Consider the following 19,126-nt stretch of genomic DNA (forward strand, 5'->3'; position numbering starts at 1 on the left):
CTTAAGTCAGAAAGAAGGATTAATGTATTAACATGGATTGTGAACAGGGGACTCAATGAACCAAACACATAAGGTTGAAGATGGCAAAAGCTGATGTTAACTGCTGAAATTCCTTTAGCTAGCATGCCTTCCTAATTCTCTTTAGATCAGCATTATAAAAGAATTCCCAGCAAAACTTTAGTTTGTTGTGCTGGCATTCTGCATTAACAAAGTCACAAACCAAAATGTTTTGCAACTATTAACACTCTCCTGTTGGGTATAACTTCCATTTTCAATACATGAAAGTAATTTGTTAACATGAAGGCACCATTAGAAGTTTTGAGCACTAAGGAAGAAAAGCCAATAAGTATGCAGCTTTCTAATGCTAGAAAATGTCCACCAGTTCATCCACTAAACCAACTAAAATACAGATTCCAATGTGCAATTAACTGAAAACTATCATGATGCCTAGCTACAGAGTGGTAATTACACAATATTGTGAATGTCACCCACATGACAATTTGGTTTGGTAGGAGCTTGAAAACTGAAGCTGAGTGTACTGCACAATGAGGTCATATAATATATGTCATATTACCCAATAACATGGCCCTTTTCCCTGTCACAAGGATCCCAAAATCCAAAGTTCTACTTCAGATCAATACAACAGTCACTGCAAAAACTACCCTTTACAAGAATCAGGTGCTCTCTGGAATTTATGCAGGTCACACACAGAATACTTGCTTAAATTCAGGTATCAGTTTAATCAGTACTCCCTGCTCAGAAATAGTTTCAAGAGTTACTCCAGTTTCCATGGAGGCTGAAGCCAAAGAGTTCTTACAATTTTACATCTAAGCTGCCAAGTTTCTTGGGAAAGCCTGAAGAACTAAAAGTGGCAGTAATATCCATTTTACTGTCTACCACATGCCACTTAATTATTTTATAAACATATTCACCTTTCCATATGAGGAGAAATTTTATAGTTCCATGTGTTTAACCAGATGGAAGCAAATTGTTTAAGGAGTTCCAACTACTTTTCCACAGAAAGTGTATGATTTCAAAACCTCCTTATCTTCTACTCCATTTAACCATATTGGCCAGAGATACATGGGCTACATGTATTTAATGCACTTTCACCCCACAAGGAGGCTTTTAATGCCATCTCCTATAACATCCTCCCAGACAAACTGATTCAATCAAAGCTAGGAAAGTAGAGTTTGAGGTAGACTGAAAACTGCTGAAATGCCACGCTCACAGGGTTGTGATCAGCAGCACAAAATCCAGGTGGAGGCCAGTAACTAGCAATCATCAGCTCCAGGGCTTGACACTGGGGCCAATAGTGTTTAACACCTTCATTAATGACCTGCAGAATGGGACAGTGCCCCTGGGCAATCCTGCACATCATATAGAACTGGGAGAAGTGGCTGATACAGTAGATGGGTCTGCTGCACCTCACAGGCTAGAGAAGTGGGCAGACAAGAAACTCTAGAAATTTGACAAAGGGAGAGGCCAAATCCTGCACCTGGGAAAGAATAAACCCATGTACCAGGGCAGGCTGGGGGCTGACCATGTGGAAAACAACTTGGCAGAGAAGGACACAGGTTGTTCCTGGTGAACAATAACTTGAACATGAGTGAGCAACGTTCCTCTGAGCAAATACAGGCCTGTAGGAAGGGAAGTAAGAGCCAGCAGATTGAGGAAGGTGATCTTTTTCTCTGCTGAGCAGTGGTGAGATCACATCTGGGGTTTGGGATCCAGTTCTGGGCTCCCTAGTTCAAGACAGGCATGGGTGTACTGGAGCAAGTCCACTGAAAGGTTACAAAGATAATGAAGGGGTTGGAACATCTGATATAGAATGAGAGGCTGAGAAAGCAGGGATTATTTAGCCTCAAGAAAGCAGGGATTTCACCAATGTTCATAAATATCTAGGCAGAAGTAAAGATGTATCCAGACTCTTCTCAGTGATGCTCAGTGAAAGCATGAAAGACAATGGACACAGACTGAAATACAACAAATTCTCCTTAAACATCAGAAAACAACTGTTTTACTGCAAGCATTGCCATACACAGGAACAGGTTACCCAAGCAGATGCTGGAATGTCCATCCTTGGAGATACTCAAAAAACAACTAGACATAGGCCTGAGGAACGTGCTCTGATTGAGCCTCCTGGAGAGCTGGATTCCAGACTCAAGTATTCTGTGATTTCGTAAATGCAAAGTGCAGAGAGAGGGAAGGATATGCATTTGTACTTTCCCCTAGAAAGTGATGCCCCAGTGGAGTTCAGCTTTTAAGAACTTCAGCAAGAAGCCCTGGTAAGTCAACACAACTGATGCAGCTATAAATTACATGGGCTCTGCTAAGTGGCTGTTATAAAAAAAGATAATTAGCACTGAAGTCGGGCTTCCCTGTCCAGGTCAACTTCTTTAGATGCAACAGCTCTAAAACAGGCAGCAGGATGCTAGGGACTTTGCTGAAAATGGCACTGCTGAGCAGTTCAGGGCATATCCACTCAGCTAAGACTGTACCAGGATGTGTCAGGAATCCTGATGACAACCTGTGGCAATCTAACAGGACCTAGTCAGCATACTACAAAAAAACAGAGCAGCTGGATCGTTTTAGACCTTCCTATCTTACAGAGGAAAGGATATTCATCTTGCATTCATATAAAAAAAGGAAAGGATCTGAATTTCACTGAGCAAGGCATATTGCTTATAAAACAGTTAATAAGAAGCCTTCATAAAGACCATTCTAAAGCATTCAGCACTTTGAAAAGCTCAGTCTCCCATACATTTAAGAAAACACATGACGAAATTGAACCTGTCTTCTGCATTTTCAGCTTTGGCTCCAAGGACTGACAACAGCATAATGAAATTTGCCTAGCAACAGCAAAACACAAGAGTAAAAAAAAAACCCATCAACAGACCAAGTTCTGAGCATCCTAACATACCAATTTAAACAAGTCCCAACAGCTACAGAGATTCCAGTCCAGAGTCATGCACTGTTCTGTAGAGGAAACGACCCCACCAGTGTGGCAGGTTTGTGTGGCAGTTTTTTTGGTATCAGGGGAGGGGGCTACAGCAGTGGCCCCCTATGAGAAGCTTCTTGAAAGCTCCCCTGGCTCCAGGTCTGACACACCTTTGACCAAGGCTCAGCCAATTAGTGATGGTGGCCACACCTCTGCAATAATGTATTTGAGAAGGGGAACCTGAGATGGGGTTAGGACTTAGATGAGGAGGTGTTATGAGAAGGACACCTATGTGAACACAAGGTCAGTGAAGGAAAGGGAGGAGGTGCACCAGAGCAGAGAACCCTCCTGTATCCCATAGCAAGATGGCAGGGCGAACCCCCTGCCATCCATGGAGGTCCACAGTGGAGCAGAGGCTGACCTGCAGCCTGTGGAGAACCCCACACCAGGGCAGATGGCTGCACTTAAAGGGGGCCAGGACTCTGAGGGGAGAAGCCACCCCTGCTGTTGTAGTTCAGTGCTGAGGACTGCACACAGAAGTGACCCATGCCAGAGCATCTTGGGGGAACGACTCATGCTGGAGACAGTTTGTCGAGGATTGTCTCCTGTGAGAGGGGAGTCATGTGGAGCAGGGGAAGAAAATGCAGAGGAGTGCTTTCCTCCCCTCAGGAGTGGCAGGCTGACCAAAAATCTCCTATTTCCTGACCCCACTGCTGGGGAAAGGAGGTAGAGATATCAGGAATAAAACTGAGCCTGTGAAGAAGGAAGGGGTCAGGGGAGGTGTTTTTAAGATGTGGCAGTGTTTCTCACTATCCCACTCTGTCAAGTGTTGTCTTAATGTTTGAATTAAAGTTATGTTCTTTTTTTTCTTCTCCTAACAAGTCTGTCTTTTTCCCGTGATGGTAACGGTTAAGCCACCTCCTTCCTGTCCTTATCTTGATTCCCAAGCCCATTGCTTCATATTCTCCTGGGGGGAAGTGGTGAGTGAAGCAGCTGCATGGCACTCTGTTGCTCTCTGGGCTCAAACCACGACATCAGTTGACCCAAATGAACCTTAAAATAGCTATTGCCACAAGCTGCTTGATGGCATCTACTTACATAAGTGATGTGTGTATTATAGGTCACAGCTACCCACTTGAGAGGGGTTTAAACCAGCACTGTACCTGGCAACACTACTAGCTGAGCTTTTAATCTGCAAAAATTCAACCAAGAAAACATCAAACGAACGAACACTATTACAGAGGCACATTATTTGAAACAATACTAAACAAGTACCAATCCTCAAAGATTTTGTTACAGAAAGTTTTTTATTATTTTACTAGAAGAACTTTCAAAAAACATGCTATATGGTATCATTTTCTCTTCACTGTATGTTAGTGTTTATCACAGTCTTCAGTCTAGGGTTTAAACAACATTAAAACTTCAGCTCTTTAAAAACATTATGGGAGCTCTTAGTCTTTGCCTCTCCCTCCCCTGACAATGGCACTGAGACAGTTTACTCCACTGTGCTTGGCGTCCTCCAAGCATGAGCAAAAACCTCCAGCTCCAAAGCACCTACAATGTGCTAATGAAGAATGGACAGTGGGACTGCTAAAAAAAACCCAACAACACAGGAACATGGATGTGAGCAGTGAAACTATCTAATGCTATTTTAAACAAAGCATGGGAGAGGTATAAAGGAATTAGGAAATACAGTAGATTAATAGAATCTAAGTAATACTCAGGGTCATGGGTCACATTTACTAGAAGACAAGAAATGGGGCTTTTTATAAGTACATGGTAACTTTTTTCAAAGAGTTAAAAGAATGGAGAAAACTTGAAGAGCTTGGATACTGGGAAAATGTATTGATGGAGAAAAGCAGTAACTAAAGCTAAACTGAGGAGCATTAGAAACAGTTAAAACTGAGTTTGACACCAGGTAGTAAGGAAAATTCAGGAAAGTGGTTTCTGTGCCTATACAAATCCAGACATCAATAATTACTGTATTGCACATCTACTCCTCCTGAAGCAAAAAAATATCCGAATGAACAGAGTAAAGGCTGGTTCTCAGAGGCATGATAAAGACCAGTACTTAGACAGTATCAGTCTATATAAGACCAAAGATGACTCAAGGTAGCTGGCCTCAGACTAAGAGGTCATGTTCTACAGTGAGTCTCAATATACACTAAGGATTGCATCACTGGAGCAATACAGTGGCCCAGCACTGGGATGCATAATTCCACTGCAATAAGTAGAGAGTGCTAGATAACTTTAGAGAGCAATATAGCAGACAGGCAAATCAGTGAATAAGATGAATAATAACTCTACCTGTTAAAGGTGCCTGTTAATATGGAGCAACAGACATAAAGACTGTGCAGGAATTTAGTCTGTCAGAACAGGTCCTTCCTGGTTCAGAAGCCTCCACTAGTCTACACAGGTTCATCAGCTGGTGATCTCATCTCCTTACACCTCTGATGAACACACACATGCCAACACAAGTTACAGTGTAAGTATAGCCCAAAATAAACAAGCAAAAGGAGAAGAGAGAAGCCAGAAAACAAAAAGCACCAATTGGATTAGACCAGATGACACCCTGCAAATGATAATGCATAATGCAATGTAGAGGATGACAATGCATACATAAAGCAAAGAGTTGTGATAATCTAAAATACCACCTACCAAGCCTCCTGCAATATTTGTTGCCCCTTTTTTTTGTTTGTTTTGCTTTGTTTTGTTATGTTTTTTAAAGTACATTTAAATTTCACAGATAACAGAAAAGATTCTGGGATTTAATCACTGTCAAATGTTATTTCTGCAAAAATATACAAAGTTTTTTATTTTCTGCACTAATATTATATAATATGGAATTTAGAACTCCTCTTTCTATTTTAACATACTGTATCATACTGTACCTCAGTTTGAATGCCCTGGATTAGTTACATGCAATATTAGAGAGTCCAATTGGATTTTACATGCATGCTCTAAGTTATATAAGCATCTTCCAACTACGTCTTCTTAAAATTCCAAATGCTCTAATTCACTTTACATTAACCCTTTTGCTACACAAGATACGCAAAAGTACAAATATTTTAGCTACAGATGACTGCAATAGTCAGTGACATACAATAAATCTGTTTTATTTATAAAACTTTGTATGTCACTATGTCAAACAAGGACAGACATTCAAAGAACAGCACGTTAGTTGAGTTCTGTTCTATTACTTTAAAAAGTCTTTCTCGGGTCTCCTACTTAGTAAGTTCCAAAAAGAGTGTTTTTAGGCAGCACATGCTGTTACAACAAAACACAATTAAATTTTAAGTAATTTAGCACAGTAAATGACAACTCATTAAGAAACAAAATTAGTAAAACATGCACATATATACCCAGTGCAAAACTTCTGCAGAGAAAATTAAACTAGAAGAGTGAGGTGATACAAACTCATAACAAAAAAAGAACATGCATTTTCTTAATAGAAAAATAACTTCCATGGAAAAAAATTATGTGAACAAAACCATTTGTTTGGAAAAAGTACACTCTATATGGATGATATTTATAGCTGCATTATGTAGAGGAGCATTACTTTAGTTCAAAGCATAATTACCTTCTAACTTCAGAACTCAAGTAGCACAGCAGATGAATGGCCCAAAGCAAAGGTCCTGCATATGTTGCAAATGCTGTAAGGAAAATAGCTGGTATCTCCACATAGCTTTCTAGTCCCACAAAACCGGCTGAAACATCCACAGTAGCAATGCCATTTGAATTTCCCTGAAAATAGGAATGAAAAAGTAGAGATTGAAGTATCTCCAGAGAACATTTAGAATACATTTGAACAAATTTAATTATTGCAGCAGTTAAAGACTTGCTCTTTAAGCCACTTTACAGTACAGCCATATGCTTTACATGGGAATTTCAATAAAGCAGCTTACCAAACAAGAGCTTCTATGTAGGATTTACAGACTAATGAAGGCATAAACTGCATGATCTTTTGCTTGTCTTATTTTGTCTGAAAATTAACATGTCTGTTGTTTAATAAATTACATCCAAAAAAGAGCAAGCAGCTACACTTGCTGATTTCAGTCACAGTAATGAAAAAAAGTATTTTCAGCACACATGGTTCAAACCCAAGACTTAAGGCCTGCTGCCTAAAATTACACCAGGAAATAAATATTTCTTGCCCTTAGAGACAACAGGGCTCTAATTTAGAGTGGTAGTGGAACACTACCCACCTGCCTGCCCCAGGACATAAGTTCCTGCAATGTAACCAAACTGAGACAGAAAAATTCAGAGAGGTTTCTGCTTCACAAGTCTCTACACCACAACGGACTGCATTCAAATAGACCAGAAGTCAGCCTAGATAGCCTGAATCATTAATAGAAGGCATTTAAAACCTAGAAAACCTCAAGGAACACAGAGCAATGAAAGTACCAAGACCTGCCCAAGACTTGTATGTTTTACCTAGCTTTCTTTTTCAGTGACCAAGACCACTAAATAACATTTAGGGATGTTATTTACAAGGATAATATAAAACTGAAGGAAGTATTTTCAACTGAAAATGCCCAAGTATTTAATTTTACTCAAATACCTAAAGCAGCAAACATACCCCCTAATTAAGACAGAATATTTCTTAGTTTAACGGGTCACAAATACATTACCTCAGACTAGTGCAAAAACTCTCAGATATTCTTACCCTACCTAGAGAAGCAGATCAATTTCTACAGCACCTGGTATTCTTACAGCCATCAAATTCTCCTTTCTGCCCTACAGAATCCCAGAACAACACAAATGTAAGGCTTGTCAGCCAGCACTGATAGCCTCAGGCCCAGTTCCAGCAGACCTATGAGCAGTGGTGGCTCCCATTTTCTCTCCAACCTGACTTCCTCCCACTTAGGGATTGCAGTCTTCTTGAACTGCAAGTTAACCCAGTGTGGAAGTGCTATCATGACTGGGCTGCCCATGAAATCCAGAGCACACAGGGAAGCACAAAAAATAGGTAGTTTTTTTCAGGTAGGCACCAGGGATGGCAAAAATCCTGCTTGTGAAACATCTTTAAAATCTAAGGAGGAAAAAGCCATCCATGTTGACAGCACTATTCAGAGCTTCTTATCAGTAGTCACTGTCCCCGTGAAGATAGCCCCAGAATGCAAGGGGAGCCTGAAGCTGTAAGAGGGCAGTAAAGTATGGATTTTAACAAGATATCGTATAGCAGAAACATCTTGACTTATGACTGTCAGTCTTTCTCATTTTGCCCCTCACCATGCACCACTGTAGTATTGTTACACTGTTCCAGTGTAATAAGTTATTCTTATGCATTCAGCAATGACAGGAGCAGTGCAAAGCATAACCAATGACAAGCAGCAAAAGAAAAAGCATCTCTGTACCCAGAACCTGTAAGATGAGACTGGAAAAGCAAGCTGTAAAACAAGGCTCCTCCTCAGGTTTAAGTAATATAGACTGAGGACACGGCAACAGCAGGAAGGTCAGGCGTGGCACTCTGGGCACACGGCAGGGTGCTGCTCAACAAGCAAAAGTTTGACGGGGTCAGGCAGGGAGAGAACCTGTTCTCTTTTCCTCCAATCCCTGTCCACAGCAACAGGTCTTCTCCCCATCTCATCTACTTATTTTCTCTTCTCTGCTTCTCCTCTGCATGATGCATGCCAAGTAGGAAAGCTGAGACATCAGGCAATCATGCTCATTTCATGAAGAGCTGAAAGGTCTCTTGACCTTTGCTCCACCTGCATATACACATGGTTAAACCCTGGCACCATGGGGCAACTGCACCTCCCACTGCATGTGAGAATGAGCAAGAACAAATGCAGCACCTGGGAGTACATGTCCCTAGTCTTGCACAAAGGGCAAAAAGATGTACTTTCCTCTGGAAAGTAGTGAGGGCAGAGGAAGGAACCAGGAGGAAGGAACAGTGATTTCCACTTTCTCCCCAACTCGCTCTGGTTCCATTCACACGGGGCTCACTCCACCTATCATTGAATGACGTAGCTGTAGAACAAGAAGAGCAAGGATGCACACTTGGGTCCACACACAATTCCAACCACAATGTTGTTAAGTGTCCAAACACCCCACTCTCACCAGGAATCTGCTGAGCCTCATAGATGGCCACAGCTGCTATTGGAAGAGCCCTGCTGAGCAGTAGTAAGCAATTTTTCTTCACATCAGATATCTTTTTCCAAGACTAATTTCCTGGTTTTGACCAGGATAGAGTTAACTTTCCCTGGGCTGAGAGGGAGCACAGCTGGAGGGCCAGGTCCCAATCAATCACTGGAGTATTTAATCCCATGTGATGTCATGCCCAGGCATAGAGGTAGATGCGGGCCCGCTCTGGCATGGCTGTTTTTGGGTTCCAGTCCAGTCATGTGTTGATGTGGGTCACTGCACTCCATAAGCCACTGCTGCATTTTACCCATTTCTTTTGGACTCACTATTGTTACTGTTATTCTCTTGTTATATTTAGTAAATTCTTTTTATTCAACCTACGAATTTTCTTCTTTTTGTCCCTCCCCTATTTCATAGGGCTGGCCATGTGGCATCTGGCTGCTGGCTGAGTTCAAACCACAACACTAATTCATATATTTTAATTGACTTTTCATAGCTTATAACTTCTAATACTCCACATAATACATAAATAACTGACAGTTCAGAGTGTCTGCTTTTTAAGTTAAGTATTTCACACACTGCAATAACTTATTGTGGTCAAGGGCAGAAAATGACAGGAGACAATGTGCTACTGTGTAAAAGCATTCCATGATAATCCATCACAATGTAGGTCAACAAAGCACAAATACAAGAACATAGTCTAGAGAAACTACCCAGCATATTTGCTACAGTAACAGAGGAGAATCCTTCCATAGACAGTAATGAAAACAATCTAAAACTCTCTTCAAAGCTGCAATGATTTTTCTGAAAACTTTTCAGATACCACATCATTCAGTGAATATGAGCTATTACCTGCAGTATTTCAATGACTCTTAATGAACAGGGAAGTACAGAGGTACAAGACAAAACTGATGTGCTTCTGGCTTGTTTAACAACTAATTTAACACAACAGACTTACTGCACTTCCACTGAGCCCTTCACATAACTTTATGCCTTTCTAGTAACTGGAATTCTATAAACAAAATTAGAATGAGGAATTTCTTTTAATTATTTGAAGCAAATAATTTAAGGTGAAAAAATGAAGTCATTGGAAAAGGTTGGCTAGAAAAGTTCTGCTATGTCCATCCTTGGAGATTTCATGACCCTGAGTAACCTGGGCTGACCTCACAGCTGATGCTGCTCTGAGAATGGGGTTGAACTGTGGGCCTTCTGAGATCCTCTCCAATGTGAATTATCCTACAGTGCTTTGAAGTCACAGCACAAGGAAGCTATAAGCTACTTGTCACTCTGTCCATCTCTCTACCTAGAGACAAGATGAATTAGATATGATTCTGAAAATGTACAAACCTATTTTACTCTCCTCCAGTGATAAAAAATACCAGAAAGTCTAAACAAGCTTTAAAGGCTTTGAGACTGTATTTTCTTTCTCCTTTTATGTAAATATACTGCTCTAAGGATGGGAACAAAAAACTACAAGACTAATAAATACATGGGATTTTTGTTCATTTATGAGTTTTCATCCAAGATAACTAAAATATTTTAAGAAATATTTACAACAATATCATTTTTTTAGGAGCTGCTATAGTTAAGAGAAACAACCACTACATTTATTTCTATTCTCACCACATTTGAAGACCAAGTAGCAATGATAAATATATATTATCCTTCTGAGAGTGACTGATGCGTTATGTGGACAACTCAGACATTAGGAGAAAACAATCATTCAAGCTTGTTGAAAAATTCATCAATAGGTTCTCAAGCTTGACAAGTAAGTAGTGTTCTGACTAAATGTATTCATTTCCTATCTGTTTAACAGTACTAGAATATTTTCAATTTTGCTTATCTTCATCAATTTACACAAAGCAATAAATAAAGCAAAGATCCTAATTACTAAAACAAGACTAAAAATTTAACTGTTTTTACCTAGCTTCATATAAATAACACAGGACTCTATTCAGCCAAGCTCTGAAAACCTCCAAGCATCAACACAGCACAACCTGTGTAGGCAACCTTTTCCATTGCTTACTATTCATAAAAATCTTGCTAAAATGGATGGAAAAACAAGGTAATGTCTGCTCTTCCCATGTAAGTTACAACTGTTGAGTGAATTTACCTTTTAGGTTCACATTGTCAGAGAGCAGCAAGGGACATCTTGTTCTGCAGGGGGAAGGTAAGCTGGGAAGTGTGAAAACAAGGCAGGTTAGAGAAGTAGATCAGGAGGACTGAGAATGTTCAGGGGCACGTCCAGGTCAAGAATGGATCCAGAGATAGTGATCAGGGCCAGATGCAGTCTAGGGATCACACAGCAAGTCATTAGACTTGGTGTTCAAGGTCCAAGATTAGGCCAGGAAGCCCAGCCACCAGGTCCAGGTCCAGGTCAGGATCAAGAAGGTATGGGGCAGGCACAGACATACCTGCTTACACAGCTGTGACACAGCACAGGCAGTAAACCATCAGATTAAAAGCGGGTCCCAAAGGAAAAGTGGGCCAGGCCCTTCCTTCTAGCTTTTCTCTCAACAGTTCCTCTCAATGAAGGAGATAACCTTGAGCTCTGCTAAACTAAATGCCTAGACAGGAGATCCACTCAGGTCCCTGACACAGGTGAAGATGGAATGCAAAACTAAGTGTAAGCTCAAGGCATTTGTTTTCAACCTGTACTTAATTTGGGCTGTTTTCTTAAGATCAAAACATTAGCTTCTATACTTAGGCACCTCATTTTTTTTTCATCAACTATACCAATTGATTAATGAAAAATAGCATCTGTTCCTATGCACCTGGCTTACTGTGTACACTTAGGATTTTCACAGCTATACTTTCATAAAGTCGTAAAGGACCCTACAGTATTTTTTTAAAAAAAACCCAAAACACTGCCTCATTCATTAAATATGCTACCCTGAACAAGGCTATCACATTCCACACTTAGTTACACAGAGTCCCTGCTTTTGTCATTACATACCCTCTTGACTACCAAGATTTATTAAAGGCTCAGCAACATGGGCAAGTCTTGTTGACCTCATAATCACACCAGGACATGCAAAAAGTAGTTCTCAAAATCTCTCTCTTATTTCCAGATGGAAGTGTTTTATACTTAGTTTACATTTATCTTCTCCTGCCTCATTTAGCTAGCACAGTTTAAATTTAGGATCTAATCTGATCAACAACAAATTTCAGTCTTTGTCAATTTCTGTATTTCAATCATAAACCCACTATTATTTTTGCATTCCTCTCTGGAAGTTAAAAACCTAGCACCATTCTGAACCCAGACAGTTTAATAGTGGTAGCTCTAGTAACTACAAAACTTGAGGGAAGTCAGGGAAGACATTTAAATCTATGCCAGTACTGCACATCGTGCCTAGTAATACAGTTGTGCTTCCTTCACACCTTCCCTCTAGCATTCAAGCATAGATACCGCTCGCTCCGGAAGTAGTAAATGACTAGCTGGTACCAAGGCAGGCTGAACAGAGGTCAATACTGAAGTTGAGAATTTGATGGATTTCTCCAGCAGAAGCAGCCCAGATGTACTTCCTTAATGATTATTCAGTATTTGAGAACAAATGGTAACACTCTGTCTGAAGTACAACCCTTTCCTAAATTAGTCAAAATCTAAGACCTCAGTCATGGCCAAGACAATTAGTTTCTAATCTGGGACACCTGCATTTTACTCAGTAAGAATGGTGTATCTTCACTGGAAGGCATAGAAGTAAGGATGGGATCTGAAAGTCATCACCAAACAAAGACCTTCTTGTTTCTCCCACAAGGTAAAGGAAAAAAATTTAATGGTTTATTCAAACAATTAATTAAAGTCTGTTACTAAGCCAGAAAGCTACATCATAAGAAGTGTAGGTACTTTCAGAGTATGGAAGAGTTGGAAATTGTACATAAACACACAACATCGTCTATGGCTTCTCCTGAGGTCACTCATCTATGATACTCTTGAGATACCGATGAACACTTAAAGCCTGAGTGCCTGCATCTGTCACAAGATGTGTGAGTAAACAGGGAAACCTGAACTGCCCTAAGAAGAGAGAGTTTGTAACACAGCTGAAGGGGAGGTTACTTCTATGTGTTTGAGAGCGAGGCAGAGGGTGTCCCAGTGCAGGGGTGGGGGCTAGAGGGCTAGATCTTTTTCAAATCAGGTATACCAAATGGCAAAGAAATTGGTGAGTGTTCATCTGGTGCATATCTGGTATGGATCCCATATCTATAGATAAGTGACTGTCAGTTAATCAAGTGCCATTAATATATGATTGCCAGTTAATTATATGTCACAAATCACAAATAAATCAATAAAACACTTCAATCCTGATTTTAAGGTACACAAACTAAGCAGGTTCTTTTCCTTGCAACAAGTCATTCATGTTCTAGACTCTGAACTCAAAGGAAAAAGGAGAAACCTAAACAGATCCAAGAAAATTAATGAGAAGTGGGTTTTGCAGGTTGCCAGGTTTTTAATTTTCTCTGGTAGTGCCATTCACAGAATCATCTCAGCTAGAAGAGATCTTGAAGATCATCAAGTCCAACCATTAACTTCACACTGACAGTTCTCAACTCCACCAGATCCCTCAGCGCTGGGTCAATCCGACTCTTAAACACCTCCAGGGATGGGGACTCCACCACCTCCCTGGGCAGCCCATTCCAATGCACAACAATGCTCTCTGGAAAGACATACTTCCTAATATCCAGTCTAACCCTGCCCTGGTGCAACTTGAGGCCATTCCCTCTTGGCCTGTCACTTGTTACTTGTTTAGAGACTCATCCCCAGCTCTCTGCACCCTCCTTTCAGGTAGTTGTAAAGGGCCATGAGGTCTCCCCTCAGCCTCCTCCAGACCAAACCCCCCCAGTTCCCTCAGGCACTCCCCATCAGAATACTACATACTGAGCAAACCTACATACCAAGAGCATGAAATTAAACATAAATTCTGGAAGAAGTTTCTTCCATCCTTGATCTACAGTCCCAGACAGGAAAACCTATTTTCAGAACAAGCTGGGAGAAATTTACCAATTGAAGAGATAATGTTAATTAGATTTTTAGGGATCCCTGTAGCCTCTGTAATTTCATGAGCTACTAGCTGTGAGGAATTGATGTAGTTAATGACTCAAACATTCATCAACAGAAAATGCCCCAAGGACAAACTGTGGCCTTTGTGGTTAGTCCAAGGAATGAATTATCTGCCTAGGGAAGCACCGAGTGTATCAAAGGGGGCATGGCTCCACTCCTTTGCAGCTGTATAGCCAAACTCTCTAGACAAGCCTTGAAGGGGGGAGACATAGACTGAGTAAAACCATACGTTCACGCTAATACCTATACTTTAATTTATTACTGTAGCCTTGAAGAAGAGGTAAAAGATTGATAACAGAGAAAACACTCAACACCAGATGGAGCTAAAGGCTGGGAAATTATCCAAGAAACAAACACTGAAGAAGAGGTAAAGGTGGTACAGGGATATGATGACCACTGACTCAACTGGACAAAAAGGTCAATGCACCCAGTTCCCCCTCAAACTGTGTACAGAACCCATGCTCTGCCTTTTGCTTCTCTCTCATGCAAATGAGTTTGTGGAATACCTGTCTCTCTTTGTCTAGTATGCCAATGAGCTGTTAAGATGTACTCAAAAAGGCACACAAAACTTTGCTGGGTGTGCACACACCACCCAAGATTACCACATGTGAGACAATGCTGGAACCTGGGTGGTAATCTGGATTCTGTGACTCCCCCTCTCTCTCCCTTCCTTTTCTTCTTCCCTTCCTTTTCTTTTTCCCTTCCTTTCCCCCTTCCCCCTTCCCTTCCCCCTTCCCTTCCCCCTTCCCTTCCCTTCCCTTCCCTTCCCTTCCCTTCCCCCCTCTTCCCTTCTTTTAATTTCCTTTTCTTCTTTTCTTTTCCGGTGTCATAACCCGGGGGGATCACAAAACCTTTACAACTCCCTAGGCCCCCAGTCTGGGTCATAACACCAGCTTGACCATTCTACTTTTCTACATTATTATTTTGCACATCAGATAGTTGCTTTCAATTGCGAAGGGCAAGAAAACCCTCCTCTTAGCCTTGTAAGATTCAATTTGTTCCTTTCCACCCTGGCAGAACACTTTTTTCATCAGAGAATAAAAGAACAAAGCTAACATCTGGAGAGTATTTTGGTCAAACAATCTCCATACTAGAAAGGGCATCTAATGTGACTGTACTTAAACAGAAGTGAAAACTTGTTCTCTAAGGAATAGGGGTGGAAGAAAATTCCATCTGTTTTGACTCTTAAAAGCACCTTCCCCCTTAGCAGAATTGATTTCTCTATTTTTGAAACATGTCTAGGATGTTTTGAAATATTTTTTTTTAAAAGAGAAATAGAAATAAACAGAGGGGGGAAAAGTTAAAATAGAGAAATAGGCCACAATCAAAACTGTTCTTTCTAAAATTCAATTCATTTGTCATTCTATTCTGTCTTGCGCATGCTGAATAGGCACGCACCTTGTTTTTTCAAGCAGACAGTCAAACAAATCTGCAAAAGACTGTTAGCAAGTTCTTCAGAAATGGATATATATTTTTTTAAAGGGCCCTGTGTAAAGAGAGTAAGAATTTGTCAAATTTTTGCTAAGCCATTCCTAAATTCAGAAGAGTCTCTTCAAAGCTAGAGTTTATACACATTTGATGTTAAGCTCCTTATATGGATCTGCTCTATTTCATATCTTGGAGTTATTAATAAACCAGTATGATAAACAACACAAGGAAAAAAGCTTTGGTCTGCTTCTACCAGACGTTTTGATAAGTAACTATCACCCTTTATTGTCCAGATTCTTAAAGAATGACAGGAGATGCACAAAGACCAATCAAGCAATCTGGTTCACAATGAAGCAGTGGAGAATTTCTCCTTTCTGAGCTTTAAATACTATGACTCAGGAGCATGTCTATATGCAAGACAGTCCTTGTTAGAGCTAATTTTTAAAATATCCTTCAGTTTTCTGAAATTTGTATGATGCTGTAAGTTATTATTTCCAAAGGAAAAACTTGTAGAGGAAATGTCTCTTTTCCATAACTAGAATTTTCTTGCCAGCCTACCCACCATTAAATTTATGGCAGCTGCTTTTGCTTGGTGGCTCAGTACTGAGAGTACTCTGCCTTCAGGCTCTTGACAACCCCACTAAGGGCTGCTCTCAGAAAGCCATAATGAGTGCTGACCGCATGTGCAGTAACATTCAAGATGTGCAAAAGCCATTCAACTGAGAAATGTTACATCCTCTGAGCAGAAAACTGGGTAGGAAGGGATGAATCATGATGAGCTTATCCCCTTCAGCAATTCCCTATACTGACATGTACTCTCAGAGCAAAGGCAAACCAATCCTCAGTCAGTACTAACAGGATCAGAAACAGAGTAGGAAATACCCTAAGCCTGACCACAGTTGTAACATCCTCAGTTATGCCTCAAAAGTAATGCCAACACAGGTCTCACCTTGAAATTTTGCAACAAATCAGTCTCTCCTCTTAAACCATAAACAACCTGACTCCCAACTTAACAAAGGTCCTCTTAAGACAGTCTGTTACACTAAGTTTCCAACATTATTAGAATCTGAAAGAAGCTGTTGTCCAGCTTCAATGCTAAGGAAAGTTTTTGTGGATTGCAACCTTATATTCAATGCAGAGAACTATATTACTGAAATTAATAAGGCTCCTCAGGAAAGAATATAATAAGAATGGCAATTAGTTTTGATTCTTTTAGAGACATTACCTTGTCACAGAACTTACCTTCAGTATTAAACTGTATGTAGACCTATTGTGGTGCTACACAGGTTTTGTAAGACTCAAGAATCAGGGACAAAAAGTCATCTGTGTTTTATCAGCTGAAATTTTAAAATTTATTATCACCAGAACAGTACTTAGGAGGACCACTAGCAGACCAAAATTGCCCCTGGCATAGGTATCTGATATTTCTAACACTTTTGGAAATCTATATTGAGGATAAGTTATCCAGGTGTGCATCTTGCCCTGATTCTGAAAACAAAACATTAATAATAGTTAGAAACTGAACCCTTCTGAGAGCTCATTAAACTCTTCCACTCTGAGATTTAGTTGACATTTTACTCACAATGGACATTATTTCTTTCAAAAACTATCCCCCCTCCCACCCCTGTAGAAGGGAGAGTATTCAGCTTACCTGAAAATAGAAGAAAGCTTGGCCAAACCAGTAGTGCATGATAGTAATCTGTGCTGCATCAAATTTCAAAGGTCTCCAGATATATTTCGTCATCATTGTCTGAATCAGCAGACAAAACACCAAGACTGGTAAATTGTGAGGTCTAAATAGAAGTGCTGCTAATAGAACCAATCCACTATACACTTCACATAATCCTGTAGTCTTCAGGCTGGAGTCTGCAGAAACAACCTGTGACTTTAGTAAATCTTTAGTGCCAGTGAAGACTATGCCAAGAACAAAGACATAAACAAAACGAGCTTCAGTAATCCCCCTGAAGAGGAAATGAAAAAAAGAAAAGGTAAAAATAATAAATAAATAAAACAGAAAGATGAGCTATTTACTAATATCTGCTTCACAGGTCAAAAAGTCTTTCAAGAGAGTGTAAGCCCAAAGCAGCTCTGCCAGATAAGGTTAAATCCTATGGCTAGTACTGGGCAATTTCATGAGAGAGCTTTCTTAAATACAAAAACTCTAAAAATGGTTCATCTTTATCAAAGAAAACAACTTCTGCTAAAAACCTAAAATATAAAAATAAAATTGTAAGTCAATTAATGTAACCAAAATAAATTTATGTTATTAGTATTCAAGATCTAGATCCATAAATATATTCACATAAATATGAATAATAATTACCCCCAAAATATTCCTAGAGTGATATGGAAACTTTATTCCAGGAATTAAATGGACATAAAAATGACTATTCCCTTTATGTTGTTCAGTGGTTTTTACAACTCATTCACACAAATGTATGTTTCTTTTTAGCCAACCAAAAAGACAGTGTTAGTATCTGATTATTTCAATCTGAAATTTTTGTACACTGCAGATACCTTCTCACCTTACCAGCTACACATGTTCCTTGGAACTTCACACATTTTTCAAATCCCTAAGCAATCTACTACTACAAAAAAAAATTGAATGTTTTAAGTAGTAAGCATAATTAGCATCTACTACTATGTTCACTGAAATGAACATAAAAATTCACTGGCCTCTTCATTTCCAGTGAAAGTTGGCTTCTGAAAAAACACAGCATCTTGTCCAAAGAGCTGACAAGAACAAGGACCAGTAAGCTTAAACACTGTGACCTGCTATTCTAGAAGTGCAAGGCCCAAGGAATAAACTGAAAGCAGACATCCATCAGAATGCACTTATGTTTACTGGGGAAAAAAAAGTCACAGATCATATTAGTGTGAGCAAAGCTATAATAATCAACCAATAAACTCACCAAATGAGCATATTAAAAATTTTGTGGTTTTAACTCTACTTTTTATCTTGCAAAATATAAGAATACACACTATCTACACATTTTTTCCATAATTTAATATATGCTATCCTAAGGATTACCAGTCATTTTATATGTAAGTGGTGAATGAACCTGGTCTCCTACAAAGTTAATATGATTCACTAAAAAGTGAGGATTCTTGAGTCATCCAGACTTAATAATATACAGAGGATTAAACCATGACACTAAAAATAGTAAAAGCACAGTTATACTTGGTGTAACTAGCCTACCACAGAAAACACCACTAGTCAAAATTTCTAAAAATAAATGTCTCCTTTTAAAGTAGATATTTTTTCAGTCTTTGGAAGGTCACCTTCCTTCTCAACAATTACTAACAAATGAACTTGAATTCAATCTTTCTTTTCCACAAACAGGAAATAGAACCAAAAAGCAAGTATATACATGTTCTGTTCTCTTTTTGCACCCACAGAACCAAGAAAAAAGGCAAAACCACCACATGATAATGATGAGGCCTTCCTGAACCTGAATACAGTGCTCTGTTCTGAGGTTTAGCTATCAAAGGTTCAAACTCATACGTAAAGTATATGTAAAGGGTTTTACTATTTTATTCCCTTAAATAGCAAGCCTTTGTAAAACCCCTGTAAGGCCCAGGGGCTTTTTCCTTTAGGAGGAAAAAAATTA

The 19,126-nt window shown here is 39.7% G+C and overlaps 1 protein-coding gene across 9 annotated transcripts in view; it reads right to left on the reverse strand.

Annotated features, from left to right (window-relative positions):
* Positions 1-19,126, reverse strand: part of PIGG (phosphatidylinositol glycan anchor biosynthesis class G) — a 101,398-nt gene that overhangs the window by 30,256 nt on the left and 52,016 nt on the right. For 4 of the 9 annotated variants that reach the window (XM_026866078.1, XM_026866077.1, XM_026866083.1 and 1 more), the window contains 2 exons: positions 17,167-17,476; positions 6,522-6,685 (listed from right to left, as the gene is read on the reverse strand). In XM_026866078.1, the coding sequence (XP_026721879.1) occupies positions 6,522-6,685; positions 17,167-17,476 (474 nt within the window). Of the gene's footprint in view, positions 1-5,360; positions 5,392-6,026; positions 6,209-6,521; positions 6,686-15,485; positions 15,574-17,166; positions 17,477-19,126 lie in introns of those variants that run through there. The other 5 variants (XM_026866079.1, XM_026866081.1, XM_026866082.1 and 2 more) reach the window with 4 other exon arrangements.

Source organism: Athene cunicularia (genome assembly GCF_003259725.1).
Source record: "Athene cunicularia isolate RWA chromosome Z unlocalized genomic scaffold, athCun1 chrZ_part2, whole genome shotgun sequence".
NCBI lineage: Eukaryota > Metazoa > Chordata > Aves > Strigiformes > Strigidae > Athene > Athene cunicularia.